The sequence below is a fragment of the Struthio camelus genome, chromosome 7 (genome assembly GCF_040807025.1).
Source record: "Struthio camelus isolate bStrCam1 chromosome 7, bStrCam1.hap1, whole genome shotgun sequence".
NCBI classification, from domain to species: domain Eukaryota; kingdom Metazoa; phylum Chordata; class Aves; order Struthioniformes; family Struthionidae; genus Struthio; species Struthio camelus.
In genome coordinates, this window is record NC_090948.1 from 9,467,301 (window position 1) to 9,493,358 (window position 26,058).

A 26,058-nucleotide genomic window follows, 5' to 3' on the forward strand; every position below is an offset into this window, starting at 1 on the left:
CAAACAGTACTGCTACACAACCAGTGGCTACCAAATTGTAATTTTAGCAATAATTTCTTCAAAAGAAGAATGTTGTCACCTTACGAGGACAGCTCACAGAACCTCCCGAACACTTAAACAAAAATTGGTCCACTCTCAAAAGGAGCAGAGTTGCTTGTTCTATTTTACTGACAGCATTTTTCAAGACTCCTGCTTACCTCCTGTGTAGCTTATAAACGGTTATAAACAGTTTCATCAGCAGTTAGTAAATTATTTCATAACTCGTAATTTGATAGCATTTCTGAAATAGTCAAAAGGTTCGTATGTCTGCACCTGTTCCTCTTAGGACTGAAGCGCATTTTAAAGTTGTTTGAAATTTTATTTCTTACTCTAGCACCTTTAGGTATATTTAGCTATTTGTAAAAAACACACAAACAGATTCTCTTTCCCTTTTTCTTTTTTTACTAAAAAAAGATACTAATTAGGCTGTTGAAGTGCATACTGCTCTATCTGATTAAATTTTGGATGCGGTTCTACAGTAATTTCTCAGAAGAATAGTCCCATACGCAAATATATGGCTACACCAAAACAGTGGGACATGAAGCATTTTCCAGCTCCTATACTTGTATGATGACATCCTAACTGCCTTGACCCCACACTGAGGTAAGACTAAGTGCATATTGCCTCGAAGACTGCTTCCAGGAGGTTGCAAAGAGAGTGCTGAGGCTCATTCAGCTCTCACCCTTTGCTGCTCATCCGTGTGGACACCAGTAATATTTCAGCTTGTTCAGGGAACTGGGTATGCAGCATCCTGTGGGAAACTGCTCTGAAGGGCAAAAGGATCCAGGAAAGCTGGTTGATCTTGGAGGACAAACTCCCCAAGGTACAAAAATGTTCCATTCTGATCTGTACTTTGTCAACTAAGTATGCCAGGAGGCCTGCTTGGCTAAATGGAAAACCTCTGGCCAAGCTCAAATGCAAAAAAGCACACAGAAAGTGGAAGAGGACAGAGGCTACCCATCTTCAAGAAGAATAAGGGAGGAGGATCCAGGAAACTACAGGCCAGGCATCTTCAGCTCACTCCCTAAGAAGATTATGCAGCAATTAGAAGTCAGGTTGAGGCACATGAAGAACAAGAAGGGGACTGGAAACAGACAACACCGATTTGCCAAGGAGAAATCACAGCTGACTAACATGACTGCTCTCTATCATGAGATGACAAGTTTAATGGACAAGAGGAAAATTCTGAATGCTGTTTACCTTGACTTTAGGCTAGGCTTTTGCCATAGTTTCTTGTGCCATCCTTGCAGCCAAACTGGAGAGACGTGAACAGAAAGTATGGACCATGAGGTGGGTAGAAAACTGGATGGACTGGTGGGCTCAGCGAGCACTAGTCAACAGTTCAAAATCCAACTGGCAACTAGCTACTTTGTGGCATTCCTCAGGGGCTGAGGCTGATGTTGTTTAATGCTTTCATTAATGACATGGACGATGGGATGGAATGCAGGCTTGGCAAGTTTGTGGATGATATTAAACTGTGGAGAGCAGTCAACAAGCTGAAGGGCAAGGCTGCTGTAAGAGGGATCTCAACAGCTGGAAAAATAAACAGAAAGAAACCTCACAAAGTTCCGCAAAGGCAAAAGCAAAGTCTTAACAACTGGGACAGAGTAACTCCATACAACAATAAAGGCTGTGGACCAGCTGGGTAGAAAACAGCTCTGCAGGAAAGGATGTGGAGGTGCTGGTGGAGAACAGATTGACCACGAGTCAGCAGTGTGCCCTCACGGTGAAGGCCACTGCATCTTAGTCTGCATTAGCAAGAATATAGCCAGCAGGTTGAAATTATTCCCCTGTATTTAGCAGTTGTGAGACTGCATCTAAAGTACTGTGTCTAGTTTAAGACACTGACATAATGGAGCAAGTTTAGGGCAAGTGGAGTAAGTGGAGGGCAACCAAGATGATTAGGGGGCTGGAGCACATGACATCCAAGGAAAGGGTGAAAACAGTAGGGGTTTCTTCAGCCTTAAGAAGAGAAGGCAAAGCGCATATACCACTGTTTTCAACTACCTAATGGGCGGCTTTAGAAAAAATACAGCCAGACTCTACTCAGAAGTACAAAACAAAAGGATAAGATACAAAGGACACAAACTGCAACATGACAAATTTTGAATAGATATACGGAAAAATGACTGGGCAAGGATCTGAGCAATCTAATCTAGCTTTGAAGTTGGTCCTGCGTTAAGAAGGGAATTGGACTAGAGAACTTCAGAGGTTCTTCCAACCTAAACTATTCTGTGGTTCTCAGATTCATAACTTCTATATGCACAGCAGGTAAATCCTGTGCCATATCTATATTAATCTGATGAAGAAACCTATTATTAATTATTACTATTAAATTAATACAAAAATTGTATTACTGAAAATTAGTCATTTCTGTAATATTCATATGTACACAGCAGAGAATTTTTCAGACACTGTCACTGGGAATAAAAGAAAAATAAAATTACCCTAAATGAAAACAATTCAAAGCCTGCAAAAAGATGCTATTACAAGACAAAGGAGTAATGATGATGTTTCCATATACATACAAACAGCTTTTATTTCACTCATTTGAGAATATCTGACAGCTTGAATGGTTTTTCACTACCTGGACTGCTAGTTAATATGGCAATTTAACAAGACTGCAATCTGTAACAATGTCAGTCTTGTGTATTTTTCTTGTCACAGTAATGAATAACAAAAATAACCAAAGTAAAAGTAGCTAGGAAAGTAAAAGCAGAACCTCATGAAACAAGAGGAAAAAAAGGAGGAAAGAAGTTCACAAAAAGTTCACCTTCCCCGTTTTATGCAAAGAATGTTCAATGCGTAACAGAGTGAAAAACAGAAAAATAATCAATAAAGTTCAAGAATGTTAAATAATAATGTAGGAATAGAACAGCAAAATTTATATGGCACATTGCTCTACAAATTCCTTTTGTTAACTTAAAGGACACGTGGTCAAAATGGGTACTCTCCAATTCATGACTACACAGACCATTTCCTCATCCATTTCCAACAACATACTTAGCAATACAAAAACAACAGAATTTCTTCTCTTTCTTGATATTTTCATGTTTATACATCCAAAGAGTGCATTAACTGTTCTGCACCACTTTGAGAAACTAGAATAATACAAATTCTGAGCCTGTTCAGTCTGGAGAAGAGAAGATGGAGAGGCGAGCTCATAAACGTGTATAAGTATCTGAAGGGGGAGCGTCAAGAGGATGAGGCCAGTCTCTTCTCTGCGGTGCCCAGCGACAGGACAAGAGGCAACGGGCAGAAACTTAACCACAGGAAGTTCCACCTAAACCTGAGAAATTCAATATGGCACGTATTAAACTTAACAGCTGCAAATAGAGATTCACAATTGTACAAATGTGTTTCTAATAGGGGTCTTGCAAGGCACTGTGACATTCTTGTTATCGTTGTCTTTTATTATGTAAAACTTCTTTCAATAATGAGAAAAAAAAAATTTTTTTTTTGTATGGCGTGCTGATGCACATGCAAGGGAAGAAAGTGAAAATAATAGGTCACTTTTACCAAGCCAACTGGACAGAAGGATAAGGGAAAGATAAAAGTAATAAAAACACACATGAGGACATAAACACGGGATCAAAGAATGAAGATTATACTCAAAGACTCTATTCTGGACTCAGTCATCATAAATTCCCAGTGGAATACTGTGGCCAAAGGACTAAGGTAATCCTGGGCTGTACAAAAGAAGAAAACACCAAATGTAAAGAAAAGCCTGGCTTGGAGTCACAAGAAAAAGAGCAGGAAAGGAAGTGTTAAGGTTGCTAAGTTTGCTCTAGTTCCTTCAGCAGCATAGCCTGGCCCATGGGGGAGCTGCTGTGAAGCTCTCTTTTTCTGCCCCCTCAAGCACATCACTACCTCTGTATCCGAAATAGATGTAATCACTCCTGAAAAAGTATATCCAATTTTGGCATTCACAGTTCCCAAGGGATACTGAAATACTTGAGAGTTCAGAGGGAAGCCACAAGAACGACGGTAAGACTGGAGAAAAATGAATAAAAGGTCATCGACGGAGTCAGGAGAAGTATTTACAACAACAGTATATACCGTATAGCAGGAAGCTCTTCTTTCTAGCATAGAACTGTATTTCAAGCGTAGCACATGGAAAGCTACACTTAAAATGAGGCACATGTTTTTAAATAGTGTCAATAATTAACAGTCAGAACTATTTAGCAAGAGTCAAGCATTTCTCATTTCTAGAAATACTTAAGCCAAGACTGAATCTTTTTTGAAATATATGTTCTAGCTCAAACAACAATTAATTTGTGAAAGCCTATGCTTTGGTTTATGTCTCATTTCAGATTATACAATCACAGTAGTCCCTTCTGGATTTATCATCTATGAGATATAACACCAAGATAGCAATGAAATCAAATGCTTACATGAAAAACTAATGGCAAGTAACTAATGTATTTATAGGCAGATTTTAAAAAAAGCAGATGTCCTGCAAGCTCTCCACCCACTTGTTTAATATGATTATCTGGCTATCTGTGCTTGAGAGTTGTTTATATTACCTCTCTGAAGGCATACAATGTTTGTCTAACACAGACAGTTATTTCTTTTCTGTTTCTTCAAAATATATGCAATTAGCTTCATGATAACAAAGCACTCAAGAGGGATTATAAAAATGACACCACTAACACAATTTAGAAGTCCTTAAAACATTTCATAATAAAAACTATCAACATTTCATAATGAAAACAAACAGGATCACAGCTCTAACCTCCTTTTGCACAGGCTAAAGGACTGAAAATTCAGGCTACAGTCTGGCAAAGTGCACAACAGCTCCCCAGTATCTGCTCACTTAACAACTAAGTTTGCAGGTCTGAGCTGGTCTTCCTTCTAAGGAAAGAGTTTGTGATTCTGCTCAGTCCTATGCTATTTTTTGGTTATTCCTCAGGAATGACATTTGCGGCCTTTGATTTCCTCACATCTTCACAGACTGGTAAGTACAGCTCAAATCATATGAACGTTAGTTACCCAGTCAGGAACTGTCTGCAGACCTAGGGACCTCACTGGTTAATATTTTCATTCTGTTTCATCATAGAGAGAAATACACTGACCACATGGTTATAAAATTAATACCCCAGCTTTGCAAAAGGTAGAGGTCTATACAAACAACCTTAGCACAACAAAAATACCTAAGAACAGGCCCCATAGGCCTAAAATGAGAAAACTATTTTCCAGTCTGCGGGATTTTCTTCTAATAGCATATATAAAGTTTAACTCCTGATCCGTATATTCTCCCACACTGTGGAATTAGCATTCCCATCAGAAATGCTGATTCAGTACAAGAAAGTTCTTAAGTCTGAACGTTCGCTTAATCTAAGGTAGGATTCCTAGAAATTGTTGGTAAGGTCATTGATGGCTCTAGAGGAGCTCCTCAAGATGAACTCCCTCAACTTTTGCAGATTGAGACGTTTTGAAAAGCTGGGAGTTTCACAGCTACAGCAAACCCAGCTGTAAGCATCCCTAGAGCTTCTAGTTAGTTTGCCACAGCCTGAAGAATTAAGCTCTGCAGTCCTAAACAAAACCCAGACCCATATTTCTGGTTATTGTTCTAAAGTTTACCTAGTGCTAGAGACTACCATTTCCAAGATTAGAGACAGTAGTGCTAGGAGCGCTACTAAATTTAGAGCCCTCAAGTTACGGAACAAGTGACCACTTGTAGGCGCTGAGGGACAATACTATGATGCAGACTACCACTGAGCTCTGGCGTGTGGTTTTGGACAAGGGATCCAGCTGCTCCAGATATCTTGTAGGTCTGAGTGACAGTTCAGAGCAGTCCAATCAGCGGAAATATCTGTAGCTGGAAGACAATAGGAAAGCTAGAAGCTACTCTGACTTGAAAATCTGAAATACCTGTCAGTTTCATGGCCACCATAATACTGGCGAGACTGACAAGACTGCCATCATTACTCAGCAGATATGCGGGTCCTATTTCACAAACATCTTACGTTGATATTTTGAAGTTGATTTTGGACACTGAAAGGTTTTTTTTTAACATGAAATGTTGAAAAAATTGGATTTGATCCAGGCTGGCACAAAACCAAATTTAAATAAAAAACTGAGAAACAGAAATCCTGCATGTTGTTCATATTTATCTGTAAAAATCTTGTTAGAATGGGCAAGTAAGGTTTCCAGAAGAGACAGCCATGATAAACAGGATGAAAAGATCTATTTCCTACCCTCATCTTCCTATTTCCCTTCTGATTCCCTATGAGCCAAACATTTACTTTTAAATTACTCTGACTGTGTGGGAGCTGCTGCATATGACCTTTCTAGGCTTTTGCGGTTCAACAAGGCATGGATGTTTTCTTCAGGGACAACCTTAATGACAAGAAAAAAATCCTTCAAAGATTATTAAAAAAAAAAGTTTTCTATACCATGTCATCTGCCCCCCCACAAAAATCCCAAGATGAGCAACAGATTTACTTTCCTATAGCTAATCAAAAGTCCTAAACAAATAAAAGCTATCTTTGAGCAATATTTTCAATTACATTCTCAACATTATAACTACAATTTACTTAATTAATTAGATAAGGGAAATGAAAATTACAGGAAAAAATCTCAATATCTACTTGCTAACATCACTGAGAGATAATTTTTATTTGCAAATACTGTATCTATACATCTCTTTTGTATTATACAGCTACTAGTAGTCGGTGCGGTGGTCTGTTTGGAAAAGAAAACACTATACAATTGGCACATCAGTTACAGGGATTCTTATCTCAGACATTCAAATTATACACCAATTAACACTATGCATCACTAAGGACTAATTATCTCTTAATTAGGTGTTTTGGTTCCTTTAAATCATCAGCTGAACTATGAACAGTGCTTCTGCTTCCCGAGGAATAACAGTTACATGAACTATTTAAAATATTTACTGCTATTCTTGATACTCATATTAAATGTGTTTTAAGGCGACTGGAAAAAGAAATGTACCAGTAGCAGTAATGAAATATACATTTACATTTATAACATATTTTAAGACAATTTTTAAAAGCTCTATCATTACGTATTAAAGAAATATAGGTATAATCAAATCATCAGAAAACACCCCCTAATTTTAGCAATACTTTTGGATATCCTCGGAATTCATTTTGGAAAATGCTATATTGGATTTGGGCACATTGTTTAAGTTTCTGGGGAATATAACCGCCTTATGTTTTTTTCTTGAAACAACTGGTCTTGGAACTACAAGGAAATAAATTACAGATTGCAAATTATAAAATTCAAAGCAAGAACTTCTAAGTTTCTGGTATTATATTTGATTATATCAGAAAAAAAAAGGTGATCATAATTACTGTAACAGTCCACATTTGGGCAACACTTTTCATCTCCTTTATTTAATGCAGTAAGTACACTTTTAATAGATGCACCTGTAATAATGTACCTAAGACATATAACTTTTAATAATAGTACCTCACGTGTTGAAAAACAGAATGAAGTTCAGTACTGAACCTGCTATTGAAAGGAAATGCCAAGAGGCAAATCTTTAACTCCATTCTATTGTCCCATTTATTTCAGTTTTGATATCATTTTGCACTCCTTCACTTAACGCAACTGTTTTCTAACAACAGTCTGTCTTGGCAATATATCTAGTGCGAGTTCAGCTCTCCTAAAATAAGTTGTTCAAAACTGTGTGATGTATTCTAGAAGAGGTGCCTTCCAGGGACTTATAAAACAGCACTAATGATTCCAATATTTTCAAACTTCCTAAAATCATACATTTTTACAGTTGCATCTGCCTTTTGTATGGCTGTATTGTTCTGCCAGTTCAGAGTACCCTGTGATTGACTAGAACATACAAGTCCTTCTCTTCAATTGCTTCCAACTCCAGTTTCTGCGATTAGTCCTCTAATGAGGGTAACATTTTTCACCTATACAATGGAATTTCATCCAGTTTCCTTAATTCTCGTTTTTAAGTTCATCTAATTCTTTTTAATGGAATTCCAATATTTCTTTCTAAGAGGTGGTGCCTGCTAAGTTTATGTAACTGGTAAGTTCTACTATTAAAATACAATAATTTGTCTTAAGGTCATCAAAAAATGTATTAAACAAGTTCAGCCCCAAGACTAATTTTTTATAATTTCTCCAGTAGTCTTTCCTTGCACAATGCTTTCCTATTGTCCTTTGGTCCTTATCCACTTCCATTCATCAATGAATTCCCTTACTGTCAGCTTTGTGCATATAGTCAATGCAAATATCTCACAAAATATTAAATACTATAATAATATAATAGTTGAAATAGTTCAAAATCTCTTCCAAAGCACTTAGCATACTACTAAGCCTGTTGTGACCTCAATCAGTTCTTCCCCATTTTCAGATAAAGACCTTACATTTGTTTTTCTCCAGTCTTATGGTCCCATCCTCCTGCTTTTGACCCTGCAATTTCACATGTCACTTCCTTCAGATTCTAGGATGGATATTATCTGGTGCACAATCTGAGTACATTAAGCTCCTTGAGTTTTGCTTCCAACTCTGTTGAGGGTAATTTTCACAAACATATGTCATTATTATCAATCCTGACTTTACACTATGATCAATATCACCATCCTTACTGAAAACTGAAGCTAAGTATATATTGACATTTTAGGCTACACCTCAGTCATTTTTAAACTCTAACCCATCCTTACCGCAGAGAAGCCATTCTCTTTTCCTGTTCTTCAAAAGAATTCTCTGCTCCTTATAGAATTGTATCTAAGTAGTAGTATGGTGGATTTCCTAGATTTTTGTTCTTTATAGCCTACTTTTAAACCTCATTGTGAGATGGATCTCATATTTACTCTAACAAAACATCAAAGTCATTTTAGAAGCTAATGTATCCACTTCATCATCAATCCCTGTCCAGTGTTTCAAGAATTATAGTGTCTTCGCACATAGCTATATGCATTTACCCAGGAGCCTCTGTGAAAACCATTAAGGCACTTAGAAATTCAACCGTTCACTATAAATCATAGTGATTAGACTTAGGCAAGCAGTCATTGACAGGAGGAGGTGCTGTACTAGGCACAGCTACACGTGGATATACACACATTTTCCAAGCAAAAAATTCTAGAATCGTGACCTTTAAAAAATCCTGAAAGGTCTTAAAAGTTCTGATCTTTCTTTGTTAATTTAGTAATTAGGTTTGTGTTACTGTTGTCAATTCTAATGGCAGCTACTGATAATTTTTATTTCTTGGAGTTTTTACAACAGTATATGTCATTTATGACTGTTAAAAATTTAAAATGAATTCCAAATCAAAGAAAGTTGAAATAAGAGTATGCTACACTTAGTAAATTTTATTACAAGAGTAGATGGGCTTCTTGACTTACATTAAACTCCTTCAGTTGCTACAGGTTGGCTATTCACAAGGCAAAGAAAATCAATTCTGAAGCAGAAGCCAGTAAGCTGAATGAATACTGGTTACCTCTCTTAAAAAACCAAACAAACACGCACACAAACCAACAACACCAATTTGAAAATTTATATATGAAGTTGTTTTGATTGTTTAAGCTTTACACGTAAACAGTCCTCTTTGCTATACACAAATATAATGTAAACATAATTCATTCTTTTATCCTGACATAGAAACTCACACAGGGTGCCGAAGACGGTTTTATTCAGAAACAACTGTGCAGAAAAAAAGAACTAAAGAATATGCTACTAAAGCATTTTAAAGCATAATACAGCAGGTTTCTTTAAGAATAATTAAATTCATTTATTTCCAACGCTTTTGGGCATTCTAAATGTACACTAACATCACGTCTAACTTCATTGTAACAGTAATTATTCTACGCTATGGAAACATGTAAGAGAGGAACTACTTCATGATGAAAAATTAATGTTGTGGTTTTGGAGGGTTTTTTTGGTTGTTTTTTTTTTTTTAAATACAATCTGATTTTGCCAGGGAGCGCTTTGCTGTTGAGGTTGAGAATCATAATTTAAACTGACCCTCCCAATTAAAACATTTCTGAACCTTTTGTTTACTCTAGAGAGGAAAAGAAATAACTAGTAGAATACTTATTATCTCCTGCTTTTTATTCTGTTTTTTTTCCCTGAGCCTTACTGTGTGAATCATTTTTAGATACAGCTGAGCTAATAACTGACAGCTGACAACCTCTGACAGCGCAAGTAGGAAACTACTGAACTATAACTGTGATGATATTTCCTGCACAAAGGCAACAGGTCCTGCTTTAAAACTGTGAGGAAATTTTGCTGCTGAGACACAAGTTGAGATCAGACTTACAAGTCTGACAGGCATAAAGAGGTATAGGTGCATGACGGCAGCTGATCAGGAGGCAGGAATGTTATTGCTCTCCTTAGGGACAGAGGACATCAAATGGATAATCAAGACAGCATTTTAAAGGTATTTGTTTGTGCTACATACACATTTGCTGCTTTGCAGAATATGGTCGCAAACGATGAAAGAAGGAAAAACATCTGTTACCGCCTCAGTGATAGAAATTCCTTGCTATAAAATTAGTTTTCTGAGACTGAAGAACATGTTTTTACTTTTGTTACTAATATTTGCATAACTGCCAGGAGCACAGGCTTTATGATTACTTACTACTTCAGGGACCACTGACCGTTATTTGAGGTGCTGGTTGCAGTTGAGTTACTGCTTTTCAGTAAATATTACAGCCTTCAAATTCCATTACCAGTGAAGTCTGAATTACAACTACTCTCAAAATATAATAAAAATGAGTAGAAACAAGTGATGGGGCTTTGCCATGTATTCCATTCAGAAATCTAGCCTGTTCAAGCATTTTCTGACGGAATCCTTTTTAACAGGGATATAAAACACAATACATTTAAAAGGTGGGGACTGTCAAAGATCTGTTAGTCCGAGAACTTAGACAGCCAAGTGTAGGAACAGTGAGCCTGGATGATAAATCCTCTCCTTACTTGGGCACTAGGTCCTGTAATAACAAAGATATCTTACACCGATTTCCTCTGAAAACCACGGAAGATGCATAAACTACTGTTACCTATGGAAGTCTGAGACAGCTAAGCTTATGCTGTCTGTATTCATCCTTACTTTCCAATCAACTTCTGCATTACAGCAAGTGAAGAAAAAAACGTAGCACAACCCTGCCCATAATTCAACAAAAAATTTCCAACATATGTGTGTGTCAGATTACAGGTACTACCCGCTTCTGTGAAAACACCTGTTAACAGGTCTGCTTCTAGAAACTGCTGTAAGTTGAAGATGCCATATAGCACCATCTTTTTTAATTTCCACTCTTGCAATTATGTTGTATTTCCGCTTATTTAGTCTTCTAGACGTTGTCTGTCTTAGCCATGTGATTATGTGTATTGCCATGTGATAAATGCCATTCAAAAAACATGAATCACAAAGAATCAACTGCTTCCTTGCAAAACCAAAGCAAGTGGGTTCCATCCTATTTGTTGGTGTGAAACTTCACTGTCATACTGTCCGCGCTGACCTGCTCTACTTCTCCTTTGACATGAAAGCAGAAAAGATCTTGTAGCTAAATAAAATGCTTTCAGTAACAGGAAATCTAAATATAACATTTTCTCATGAGAGTTCTAGAGACCTCCTACTGATTGAGCACCCAGCTGTGTGCCTGATATAACCAATACGATTGCAAGAGGGGCACTGAGTAATGTGAATCTAGAGTACGATTTTATGAAGAGAGCAGGACTTCACCTGAAATCATTACAAATTCCTCCTACTTTCTGTGTTTGGTAAGCAATTCAGTGCTACCCAGTGCTGAACAACTTATACTGGGAGGTCATTAAGCTCACCAGTGACAGGTCACGGGGTAGTTGCTGAAGAAGAGTTACATGTTTGCAGGAAGTTGCCATATGGACACACTCATCACATATCCTTTTTTTCAAAGTCAGGAAAGATGCATTTCAAAAGAGGGTATGTTGTGTAAGAACCACTTGGGATTTACTAAGATTAGTAAAAATAGTATTCAAACTTGCAAAATAGGAAGCACGCATAATAAAAGTACTTGAGGAAGCAACTGTGAGCTATTGATCCAAATAAACAATCACTCGCTGGGATGTAGGCTTTTTCTTGTGCATATGAAAATGCTGAAGACAATCAGATACAAAAATAGAGATAATTTAGATGATTTTGACAGTAAAATGAGATGTCTTCTATAATGAGAACTGCAAATCCTTCTACCATAGAAAAGAGAGTGGTAATGCAGCACCCAAACCCAAAACTTCCCAGTGAAAGACATGAGTAATCTTAGCTCTAGTGCCAACATAACAGCAGGCATAAAAAGAGAGTGGTGAACTACATACGAAGAACACAGCTTGAAATATCAGTAACAAGGGTAGTGAGCTAACTATTTCTGCTTCCTCAGGAACTCATTCATCATATATTCTATTCTTGATAAGTCACAATGAATAATATGAATATACGAGATTAGTACTCAGAATGTATTTGAATAATGTAAGACATCTGCTGAAACGAACATATAGTCCTTTACTAAAGCATTGTTTAAAGGCATGTATCTAAATCAGTGTTGCTATCTTGCTTATTCCTAAGAACAGAATACCTCCCAAGGAAGCTGCAGTAATTTCCTAGGGGCAAGTTGATACAAAATATCGCTATTTTTTAATTAGCGTTATCTGATCAACAGTGTGACTACCGTATTGGAAAGGACTACACTGCAAACAATTCAGTGTCTGAGCATTTATACATAGGCCAGCTCCTTGTGGCATCCAAAACTTTGCATTAGAATATAGAGCTGTCTAATCACCACAGAAAGGCAAAGGTGGCTAATCCTGGAAATTTAATTTTAGAATAGTCTAGATTACGGTCAGAGACCATCTAAAAGAGTTCCTCACTCTGAAGCGGAACACCACTCTGCCATCAGTAGCTTGAATCTCCCAAAGAGTCCTTTCATCACCTTAACAATAACATGAATTTTGTAAGAATCATCATCCTTTATCTGGAAGCTCTTTGATATGACAATAGACTGATTTCAGCCATCTTTATATATTGTGAAGATGAAATATGGTATTCGGTATTCTCAGATACATACTTGTACAAGATCATAGACATTAGAACTGTGAGCCCCTTTAGGGCTACCCTTGGAAACTACAGCCTCTGGATAGGGACCAACCGCAACTTCCCTCTCCTTAAGTCCCAGGAAGGCCTTTTAAAGTTAGCGTAAAAAACAGACTTGCTTTCTCTGAAAAGCTCCCCACTCCATTTATCATTTATCAAAGATCTTATCTATTGTAAGTGTGTCCAATGGAGAACTTTATATGGGTAATGTGAATTTCAGGTATTTGCTTGGAGTAGAATGAATCGCTGTATGAAAAAGTTGAGAGCTAAATAGTAAACTTGTGGACTTGGGAAGGAAAATGCAGGAGACAAGATTACCACCCCGAAACTCTGTTTCCAGAATTGGACCTTCGCATTCCATTTTCTTGCATGTAAAATAGGAAGACACTTCATTTCTAGATGGAAGAAGATTTTATGAGAAATTAACAGGACAGGAAAGCTCAATACAGGACAGGAATACTCAAGCATCATCATCTCTGAGAAACAACAGCCTAGACTGATGAATTTCCATACACTTCAAAAGTAAATATAAAAATCTGCACAACTGTGGCAGATAAGAATGAATCAAAGGAGTGACTAAAAAAAAAAGAAATCTAAAAGGAATCTAATCATTGTTCAAGGATTCCTGTGACCAAGCATTAAAAATTTTTTCCATTAAGGTATTATGCTGCATTGGAAACAGTACAGTAAGGAGTTGCAAACTATAAACACCTGACAAGAGTTGCACATCTCAGGAATACATTATCATGGTAAGACAAATATTATTGAGATATAGGCATTTTCTGATCTAAAAGGTGAAAGGAGAAAGCAGTGTGTAATGCATTTACAGCCTAAGTTGCTTCAGGGGTAGTTTAGGAAGACGCATTTGGCAATTGAAGATTTTCCTCTCCTAAGATAGGGGGATTAGTGGATGGAAAAATATTGTTCAGGTGAAGAGCGAAAAAAGCAGCTAACCTTGAGAAGCTTTATATAAAATAACACATGCATAAAAGTTAACAAGTTCCATAAATTCATCTTTGGAAACTGTGTAACACTTGTATTCATATATAACACTCATGTACGACTAAGAAAAGGCTAGCTTTACCTAAAACAACATATGGGTAATACTTCTCTGCCAGGTTACTCTGGAGAATGAAGATGACTGTTTTAATCTAGGATCTTGAATGAAGAGGCTCCTCAGCAGACAAACTTCTCATATATAAATATATGGAACAGGCTCTATATTTTGCAATCAAAAGTTTTTTTTCCCCCCACTTGGAAATGTGTGGAATATTTGTAACTATGGTTAGCATGTTCCTGTTTGATTTCTGGCTGTAGAGTGCTAAAAAGGATTTTGAGCTTGCTCTGGCTTCCTGAACAAATCACAAGGGAATATGAAAGCTATTTTAACAATTTAATTTTTAAAAATTAATTCTTTAAAAAAGCTATAGCCAAAAGCCTTTCAACCACATAAAGTGCTCCTGATTGGCAAAGGATGCGCAGTACTTACAAATGCAGCTATACCATGAGCAGCTATGAGTATTACAGAACCTTCTGGTAAAAACATAATACATCGCTGCACTGATTTTGCTGAATCTGCCACTGTGCATTATCTCATCTATTCCAGAAAATACTTAGTGAAATTGATTCCAATGAAGTCAAAGAAGAATATAAATTCTAACCAAATACACCCAGTGTTAGCTCCAAAGTTTGTTAAACTGCAGTATGATACAGATATTCAACCTTTAAGAAAATCAGAGACTAAGAAAGTTAAAGATTAACAAAAAGTACATTGTGTCTATACACAGATATACTTAACATATGAGTATACATATATGTTGAATAACTAACTTCAGATATAAAATTGAGGATCAAAAGTCTGATTCATTTTAGAAAGGAGTTCAATAACCTCAACTGACAAAAACATAAGTGTCATAATATAACATTTATGCACAGAAAATATACCATACAAATAATAGTTATTTGCATACTTACTGTATGAGTGAAAACTTTCATTTCAATATACAGCTAAAAAGTCAACATTTTCAGGAGCACAAAGTGGTTAAATGGTCTTACTAACCTGTATTTTAATTGGCCAGGAAAAATTGCTGACATAAACATAGAAAGTGATGTTTGGGTTGCTCCGGAAGTTAAACTTTTCACAGGAAAAGCTATCTCTGTATTCCTTAATATTAGTCTTAGAAACAACAGGAATCTCTTCTCCAGATATTGTCCCAGCTAAAAATATACATACACATACATATAAATAAATATATACACATTTATAATTATTATTAATAGTCACAAAGGCCTGAGAAACTTAGATTCTGAAATCAGTTTTGTGTTCTTCATTCTACAACCTTATTATTAATTTCTTATGGTTTCCATAGTGTATCAGGTACATTTCATGTACATATAGAGATTTTGCAAAAACTCTTACTCTGGTTTCAAAAGATTATGAATAAATCATAAAATTGATGAAGTCGCAGGACTTTTATAGCAAATGTATCCCAGTTAGCTAAACAGCTAATACAGTTTCCTGTAGTAATTTAGATTCCATTTCAGTAAAAAATCAAAAGTTAATAAAGCATGGAAAGTTAATTTGTCTACATCTTAAATTACTGCTATAGTGTTTCAACTGTTCTTGAAAGCTTGAATAACAACTAATAAACATATATCATTTTTGCAAATGAACTGATGACTTATTGCTAATTTTAAATAAATAGAATTTGCTAGCAATGATACGGTAATATGCTTAAAATAGATGTTTATGCAGGACTCCATTTAAAAAAAAATAGGTACTTTTTTTTTAGTACAATTTCATTTTAAGCATCATGCTTCTCCTTGGATGTATTTTCAGAAAGTCAACAGAAACCATTCAGAGAAACTTTCTAAATAAAGCTTTTCTTCCTTTTTATTAAAACAAAAAGAGTAATGGGGTTCAAAGTTGGAGAAAAATAGATAAGCAGCTCCTTTTATCAGCATACACAGAAGAACTTCATTGTTTGATATCAATGTTAAGGTTAATAATTAAATTTTTAGCTTGAACACTGAAACAAAGAAATTAAAATCTCAGTCTCTCCAGTAGTTAAGAAAGCAATTTATCTTAATTAAAATCACAGTATTTCTTAATGCTGTCATTTTAAAAATTTAAACAGAGTACAAGGTTTTCCTACCAAAGTAATTTTAATTGAATAGGAGAGAAAGTTAACATATTAATGAAGCTTTGTTCTGATTGCAAATTATCATCTGAGGTTTAAATAATATAATTAATAATGGCATAATGATAATGGCAAAGGAATACATTTTATAAAGTTTTATTATCAAAATTAGCGATGAAGAGACAGTCATGTTAAAATAGCTTGATGGCTCATAAGATCATATAGGAAGAAAGACATCACACCAAAATGTGACCTTACCCGTAGAACCAATAGACCATGTAATATTGAGGTTAAAGTTGTTTGATGCATTAATTGATATATCCAAATTTTTATTTGACTGGATAAAAAAGGAAAAATAAAGGAAAGTTAACAAAATACATCATAACGTATTAAATATAGCTGTAGTGCACATAACCGAACACAGCCTTTTAATCTTCTTCCTTTTTTCAGTTGAAACATAAATAGAAACGAATGTTCTGGTCTACAGAAGCCAAAAGCAAACCCCTCTTTTGCTTCCTTAAGGGCCGGGCACAAATAAGTATATAACTGTACAAGCTATCTTTTCAGATTGTGATTCTTTATAAAATTAAAAAATACACTGCATAAGGATACTTTTTAATTAAAATTTGAAAATGATCTTTCTCATTCTGGTAATAAAGATTTGGTAACTGAAGGTTATTCTCCTTTAATTCATCTCCAGAAGTTACTAAAATTTATTATTCCTGGCAACAACAATAAAACAAGCCAGCTGATATATTTTAGGGATACTTGTTGGTACACATACTATTTAGAAAGGTAAGAAAAAGTAGATTTTATCACTGGATGCACTGGAATACTTTCCAATGTTTCCAAGAAGATTTGTAACAGCTCTAATACGTTACAGACACTTGACAAACCTCAAAAATACATTGCAAATCTTGGTCACGGCTCTCCAAAACTTGTCTAAAATTAACCACCTTTTCTTACCTGTTCTGGATTTGCTATGAAGTTTATAGCAGTATGATGGCGATCATCCTCTTGTAATAAGCTGAAGGTAAACTGGTAATCAATCAAAAGGCTGTCTGTGGGCAAAACAGAATGTAAAAAAAACAAACAGATTCAAGTGCATACATATTAATAAAAATGTTATGTGAGCACCTACAAATTTACTGTTTACTTTCAATTTAAAAAGCATAGCATCATCTAAAGGTAGAGCCATTCATATGCATTTCACTGTGTAAGTATTTGTCACTATATAATGTCTTCAAGCAATAAGAAAAAAATGAAAGAAAAACTAAATTAAGAAACAGATTCTATCACAGAGCAGCTATTATACATAACTTGAATTAGTCATTCTTTAAGTAATTATTACAAAATACTGTATCAGTTGTACCTGGAGCATTATCAGTTCCTTAATTTTTATGTTGAAATAATTATTCAATATTCTGTTCAAAATGCATTTAAATGTTTTAGGATTACTGTTAAACATTTTACTGTGTTGTATAAATGGTTTACGTAGCTACATTACTATGACACATTTTAGCATTACTAGCTTTTCAAGTTTTGAAAAAAATACCAAAGCTGTTTCTACAATAAAATAATATAGTACGAAGGCCTGATGCTATAGAAATTAACACTGCTAAAGTGGCACAGTGAAATTTTAAATAGAAATTATTTGCCTACCAAGCACATCCTTTCCAAACTACCAGACTTATAAAATGTCTTAGAAGTGGCAAATGATATAAATTTCTCATACAAAAGAAACAAGCAGCAGTTTAGCATTGACTTTAAGATGACACTTCCCAGTGTCATTTGTTCTACAAATTTTGCTTTAAATCTCTTGACTATTAAAGGAATGAAGTCTGCGAAGCAGCTCCTGTTCATGCCATTTATGTCACTGAACATTAACAGCGCTCACCTGAGGGCCAACAAAAGCTGGCCTTGGTGCAGAGAGGCCATCCTCACACCATGCTTACCCTTTTCTGGAAGGAGCATAAATTGATTGGGACAAGTAGGAAGATATAGGTTTTGAGCCAACCTACTGTGTTCCCAAAGTTGGAGGAACTGGAGTGAGCCTTAGCTGGGTCATACCAGCAGTAATTACTGAAAAGTAACTTTTCTGGGAGATTGCAATTATCAGTGTGAACCGGCTTTCCACCACCTCCACAATACGAGAAAAAAACCCAGTCACTAATGATGACTGTTTTTGAAGTTCTGCTGCAACTCAAAGAGGGGCCACGGAGAATTCCAGCGGGCAACGTTCACTGGAAACAGACAGTCCAGAATCGGCAAAGCCCTCAGGGATATAAATTGTGATAGCAGATCAATAATCCTTGTAATGGTCAGTTAGGAACCTGAGGTCGTTGGGGTAGGTTTGAGCATGCTGCACAGAGACAGGTATCTTCAGCCTTAGCACACTACGTCTTCTGTCTCTTTGACCAATGTGGTTCTTAAAGGGATCAAAAGATGTTGGTATTTCTTTATAACAGGAAATAAGGAGGTCCCTTATATAACATGATGTAAGCGGTCCAGCTTATTATTTTGCATATGTAAAAATATGGTAATACCCATGTCACCTTTGACTCTGTGCCCTACCTAATTTCTAGGCCCCATTTTAAGTCCTCTCCTAATGACATTCTACTAACTACCAACACCACGTGATCAGTGTCACAAATAAAAAAAAAAGTGTACATAAACACAAAAATTAGTAAATGTAACAACAGTGCAAGATTAAGTCAAAGCAGGAAAAAGCTATATCAGCCTTCTGTTGGACTCAGTAGACTGCGTATTGCTGACAATCACCTTTCCTGCAGCAGCACATCTCCTGAAAAAATACATTCTTTATTGTATCCTATGAGAGGCCTGAGCTAGCAGGAGAAAAAAAGCTTACTGGTCAATGAAGTATGAACACAGCGCACTGTATTGTCTTAATAATTAAATAAAATGGTGCTTTTTACCCTGGGTGCGGCAAGAAACTACAGAAATAAAGAAGCTACGTGAAAAGAACTACCACTACCTTGGAAACAGAGAAGTCCACTTTCTCTATTATCAACCACCACAGTTCCATTATTCAAATAAATAAGAATAAGTTGATCCAACGGATTTCTTAGATAATGAGTTTTGATCAGCTATCTGCAAGCTTACGAAGGTGAAAGATCAATAAATAATAAAATAACCATTTATTTATTGTTATTACTCTACACTTCTATAACTACGTGAAAATAATTAATACAGTCTCATTGACTGAATCAGTAATAGTATGCCCTATCTGCATATTTAACAGTATGATCGCCATGTGGAAGTACAGTTAAAGGGAGCAAGACAGCACAAGACAGCAAGTAGAGTTTAACGCCTGTTAAAGGCGTTAAGAAATCCTTTAATAATCATGATTAGTGTGCCTAAAAGGCTAGGAATAATGCAGAGACATATTAAAATCCCCTGATCTGGTCAGCTTGGGACCCATGAAATACAAATGCTTCTGTTGCTGGAATCTTTGCAGAGAATTGTAAACGTACAGTGGACTAGCACCACAGCATGCAGTCCCGTGGGAGTTCTGGCTACTGCCCAGGCTACTACACACAAGATGCACTCATTTAGACAGCTCTTCAGGACAAAGTATTGTTGATTTGCTCAGAATAAAGAGAAAATGATCGTTTAAAAATGCCACAGTCATCCTCTAATAGTCAACCCTCTTACTGTGCCTTCACAAAGAAGCAGAATGTCAGCCGAAGACCATCAGTTAGTTGTACGTGCTTAAGATCACCTAAGGTAAAACTGGGAATAGACAAAGGAATTCTGTCTCCCAACCACATGACAGAACAGCTTTTGTGCACACCAGCTTAAAAATCTTTTAAGTTATTTAATCTTAAAAAATAACTGTTTTCCCTTTTTATTTATGTTATATACATACTTCAGTTATTTCATTATTTGATTGCTCGTTGTCTACTATACTCTAAAGTTGAAAACGTGTCCTTTAGCTGTATATCTGATCACTAGTGTTAGCAGCTCTACAAATGCTGGGCTACTCTCATTTACTTGATAAAAGCCAAGGATATATGAACTTGTTTTTCACAAGCAAGGAGTGCAGCGAAGCCACTCCTAATAATAACAGATATCTAAACTAGGCCTTATAATTTCACTGTTTGTAACCGTTTAGAAGAAATGTCCCCTTTTTTCCTGGGATTTACCTACAAAATAGTAGAAATAACAAATCACGAAAAACAAAATAGCTATTTATATTAATCACCACATTAACCTATACAGCAGACATTATCTCTCCTGCAGTACTCAGCCAGCCTTGAACAATACAGCTTGTTTTATTCAGGACGAGTTCTGACAGCTAGAACACTGAATTTGCCCTGATTCTTCAAAGATGCCACAGGACCTCTAACTTATGCCAAGCCAGGCCTACGAAATAGGAAACCGAGATCTTCATTAAACTACTCAGAAAGAACACATTTCTTAGTGCTAGTAAACACAAATTATGAAGTTTTACTTCCAGAGAAACCTCAGAAGACTCATCAGACCTATCACGGCCATAGAGCGGAAGCACAAAGCAGAACTACACATCTCTACACAGATGGCTCGAGTACAGGGAAGTTACCTAGAGTGAATATGATTTGAACACAGCAGAGAGTATTGCCTAATGTAGGTATATGATTCAATAGCGCAAATGAAGTCAGGTGCGAATGAAACAGCTGATACTGAGCAAGCACTCTTTGCCATCTTGCTGTGGACTGTGAAAGTACTATGAAAAGGTTTCTTTTCTCTCACAGCCTGAAAGAAGGGTTATTTGCAGAGTAAGGATACTCTTAATTAGTCATAGCTTTGAGGAGGATTTGTACCCACTCCTTGTATCAAACACCTCAAATACCTAGAAGGCTTTTAAACATTACATCTAGGCTTTATTAGAACAGATTAGAAGAATCAACTTAAAAAAGAGAAAATTCAAAATGAGAGTAGAAATTAAAGAGGAACTGTAAAGAAGCCTCTGCCCCATCCACTGCTGTCCGTCTCACCCTCCTTTCCCCCTCTTTCCACCTGTTTCACCCTACACCACAGGAGACTCTCCCTCCACAGGTATTCAGCAGCTCTCTGGGCTGAATCATCTCCATCTCCTACAAGAGGTTCACCCTCTCCAGACTGCAGCATGCAGAGCAAACAGCTTTCCTTTCTACTGCCAAGCCTCATCCTGAACATAACCATAAAAAACAATGCACGCTAATAATTGTAACTGCACATAAATAAACTAAGAAGGCATACAGTACATCATACCATATTCCCCAATTCACAGTCCCATTCAGTCTAAAGAGCATATCCTGTCAATAAATACAAAATTTCAAGTAAAATTTAATTATAAAAGTATAACCAAATCTGAATAGTTGAATGAATAAATAGCTAAATATTCATTTAAAGTATATTCAGCATATCTTTTTAATATATAGAGTTACAGCCAGGAATTTAGAGATGCCTGACATTTTACTGCATGTACTTTTGTTTCTACTGTAAACCTTGATCAAGCCTTCAATAAGCATTTTTACCTTTTACGTGCACAAGATTTTTCAAAAGTGTCTATGTTTATACAGACACACTCATAAGAACAGACTGCTTCAAATAGGAAAAAAATATGGATCACAGATACACTGAAATTAAGAAATCTATTGCATTCATATTGCAACTACTGAATCAGTTTTACTTAAAAAAGTGTGCTTTCTTTAATTCCACTTATTTTTTAAAAAGCCACATTCTATAATTTTGCATTTGAAAAATTAAACATAAAAATGAAAAAAAACCCTTTATCTAGACTGTGAATCCCAGCTTTGTTCAAAACACATTTCCTCAATCTAAATTAAATTCTCAACACACTTTTTCATTCACAAAGTGTTAATTAACTATAATGATTTTCTAAAGAGACTAGGCAGTCAACTATCTTGAGCACTGTATATATTTTAACTGTGGAAAAAAATGTAATGACAGATATCAATGTTAAAAAATGAGTTTTGCACTTCCATTTTGAAATATTTGACTGAAAAGAGTTTATATGAAACACCAGTTCTTTAACAACTACTTGTTCTTCTACATATCTCCAATCTATTGGAAATATTATGCAGTAGGAAGTTTAGTCTTCATTTTAAGTTGTTTCAGTAAATTCTTAATATGCAGCATTTCATTTGATTTTCTTTCTGCTCTCAGTATCCTGCATGCTTACATTTCTCCACTTAATATATTTTAAATAAATATTCTTCAAAAAACTAATGCAAAGAGTTTCTCTTCACAAATGCATTAGCATAGGAAAGCAAATGTGAAACAATATCGCATGACAATAGCAATAGTTCCTTCCTGCTTTGGCTGGTACAAATGACTGCAGGGTCTAGATCATTGAATGGATCTGAATGGATCAGATATGCAGCGCAGACCTTCAGCTGAAATCTGATAGAGTACAAAGATGACTCAAATGGAAGACAGATAGAATTTAAACAACCACATATTAGAGTGCAATCTATAAACCCCTTGAACTTTTATATGACTATATTTTCACCAAAAAGTTCCTGAGGACCTAGAAAACTCCTACACAAACTCAAAGAACCAGGAGCACAGGTCTTAATTCCCCTGTTACACAGCGTATTTTGAACCCAGAGACTACGTATTCTTGAGTCTAAGTCTCCCCAAAGAGCCAGTCCAGTGTACCCTAAGCATATGCACTAAAGAGTTCAGCACTAACTTCAGTAGCCATAGCACTGTGGTCATAGACTCCTCTTCAGAGGATTCACCAGGAAAACGTGTTGCATGCCTTCTTCTTTTTGATAGTATTAAGACCAACTCCTCCTCTTTTTGCCTATCAGGGCACGTGTCTCTGTCACCTTACTGTACGTAAGGGAGAAGCACCGGAAGGATTCAGAGCATCAGGAAAAAAAGAAATCAATTTTCACACAGTCAGAAAGAGACAAGAGGAAGTCAACTGGCATATGCACTCAGCAAAGAGAGGGGAGTCCTAACCATCTGGTTTCTGTTCCCAGGTTTGTTACTGCCTCTTGTATTAACGAATCATTGAATAAAATAGAAAAAGAACATTTGGACATAAGACAGCAATACCATCCCAATAACATCAATGGTTAAATATAACAACGACTTACAGTTACCAAGTCTTTTCATATATCTAGTTTGAATTTTTCAAAAACCTGGACTGCTTTCACAGTTAAAAGAGTCATTAAAATCAATTCCAGATGTCAGTAATGAGCACATGTGAGAATACAGCAATAATTAGGTGAAGAAAGCCATTTAATTAAATGAGAAAATAAATTTAAAAGTAATAGTTTAATTCTGGCATTACTGTGAATTTTCAAGAAACTTTTTTCTTTCTTTAATGAAAGCACATGCCTTTTAATACGGTTTAAAGGAGTTTTGTGCATATATCCAACAAGGAACCCACCTATTCTCATAGTTGAGCTTTTGTATTAAAAAATTAAAACCGAAAAACACATTTTCCAAAACTCCAGAATGTCCCCAGTAGATCAGAGGCTAAACAGAAGTCGTCAGAGATTTGAAATTCTACTTCATTATTTCTGAATGCCAACATAATCCTCCAAAAATATACAGTTTTACTGGTTATTATAAAAACAAACATACTACACTTCTATTAGAAGTTTTTTGTTTAAATTAGTGATGTTACATACAAAAGGGTATGTTAAAGAGGAATATTAAGGTTGTAAAATGAAGCACTACAATCAAGGTTGTCTGTGAATTGTATTTGGGTGAGTGCTCACTTAATGGGCAGCTATTCAACACTGTTTTACGTTCAGCACTCAGTTTTGGACCTATGCCTCATTTACTACATACTACACAAACTCTTTCTAAAGACAGAATTAATTTCTAATGGGCCTTTCTATAGTATTCATCACTACCATTTTCTGAGTTCTTCAGAAAAGTTAATGAATTTGTTACAACATTACTGTGAGATGAAGAGGCTTTATTAGTCCCATTTTACAGAAGAGGAAATGAAACAGAGACCAAGAACAAAAACATCCATTAATCATGAGTAGCCAATTTGAAATACATAGAGTTTGATTTTTCAGAATACTTGGAATTATATAGCACTGCATATGCTCACTCTTATTTTGCAGCTCATTCCCTTATTCACATTCTCCCAACTTCTGCAAGAAAATAGGAAAGAAACATACATTCTTCTCTTCACTACAGAATCACTACTTCATCTCTCCGAAAAGATCCATTCTGTGCATTGTAAAGGGAAAGATCCCTGGGAAATAATATGTAGTCATGTTATTAAAAATTGCATAGACATATCATAATACAGAAGCAAATCAAAAGAGATTGTATCAGCAACCTCAATACTTCCACTTTACTGGCAGCCATCGCCTAAACAGCTTAGTTCAATAAGGGGGGTCTAATTATGACCAAGAATCACACTGGAGTAAATTCCAGAGAATTACTCTACTTCTGAGCTGACTTCTTCTTTCACCTAGATCTTCCCCATAGAGCATCCAGTTGATTTCTTCTCTCCTAGCAGGAAGGAAAGAATGAATCCCAGTGCCCAGACAGGGAGCAAAAACAAACATACACATACAAATCTTTAGCTGCTAGCCATTCTCCAATGTATCCGGTCTCGTAATTTCTTATTACACATTTCTAAAACTGAATCACAAGACTAAAGCTTTTCATATACCCATAAAAGTCCTCTCTGAGAAGTATGTTTAACCCAAAAGTTAAAGTTAGCGTGCTACCAGATCCATTAACAATATAGCCCAGCTCCTAATTACAACCTAACTACCACCATGTTTTATGTACTTAGGTGAGGATCGCACAATCTTTATCTAAAGAACAACTAAAGTGTTCTATCCCGTGTTTTTTTTTTTAATAACTAATATTCACAATTAAACTGAAAACTAGGCTAATGGACACCAAAAGATGCCAGCATGCCCTTGCTCAAAGGGATTTCTTATGGCCAGCTTGCACTGACAATAGGTGGCCAGTAAACTTGAAGAAAGAGATGGCGCACTAATAGGACTGCTAATCATATAATAGATTAAAATGTTTAACAGTCAAAAGAAGGGTAAGAGAAAGAAAGGTGGAAAGCCTCCTCAAGTCACTGAATAAATAGATGGTCTTACGTATAAATATGTATATATTAATAAGAACTTTTAGACCACAGTTAAGGAACTATATTTCCACCAGTAACATTATTTCAATATTTATATTACAGTAAAAGTCAAACTCAGACATTTACATGCCAGAGTTGGTACATTTTCATAACTCTGTATGACTGAATTACCATAACTAATCTTGTGAACAGAACCTTTTTTTTTTCCCTGAGGGAAGTCTCCCCCCCCCCCCCCCCAACACACACAGAATAGTGCTGTTCTATTTTTACTTTTTGAAATCACTTTTAAAGTTAGGGTAGGAACCTCCCTCATGACTGTAACATCAGACCCACCACAGTCAAGTCTTCCCACACTTTTCTATTTAGAGAACGCTATTCATGATGGTTCTAAAAGTTATACTCTCACCTCTTCCTTGTACAGGCAGTTTGTCTCTCTCTCCTGCTCTTTACAGCTGCTGTTCTGTAGTTCTTACAGGAGTTTGTTGAGAATAGTCCTATTCATATTCACCTCTCTTTGCAAAAATCTAGCTTTTGAAACCAAGTTCCACTATCAAATGCTATAAATCATATCCATTTGTGATCAAAATAAATTCTGCTTGTACTGTACTGAAGTTAGGGGTTACCACCAGACTTATTTTCAATGAGGATAATTATTTCTGAACTTCCATAGCAGTGCCTGATTCATTCCTCTGCTCACTGTGTCTCATTTACCACTGTCTCATTTTCATTGT

General features: G+C 36.0%; 1 protein-coding gene across 4 annotated transcripts in view; it reads right to left on the reverse strand.

The window, feature by feature from the left end:
• Positions 1–26,058, reverse strand: part of ATRNL1 (attractin like 1) — a 542,042-nt gene that overhangs the window by 285,208 nt on the left and 230,776 nt on the right. For all 4 annotated transcript variants that reach the window (XM_068951630.1, XM_068951631.1, XM_068951632.1 and 1 more), the window contains exons 23-25: positions 17,200–17,294; positions 16,492–16,570; positions 15,153–15,310 (exon numbers count right to left, since the gene is read on the reverse strand). In XM_068951630.1, coding sequence (XP_068807731.1) covers positions 15,153–15,310; positions 16,492–16,570; positions 17,200–17,294 — 332 coding nt within the window. The remainder of the gene's footprint in view (positions 1–15,152; positions 15,311–16,491; positions 16,571–17,199; positions 17,295–26,058) is intronic.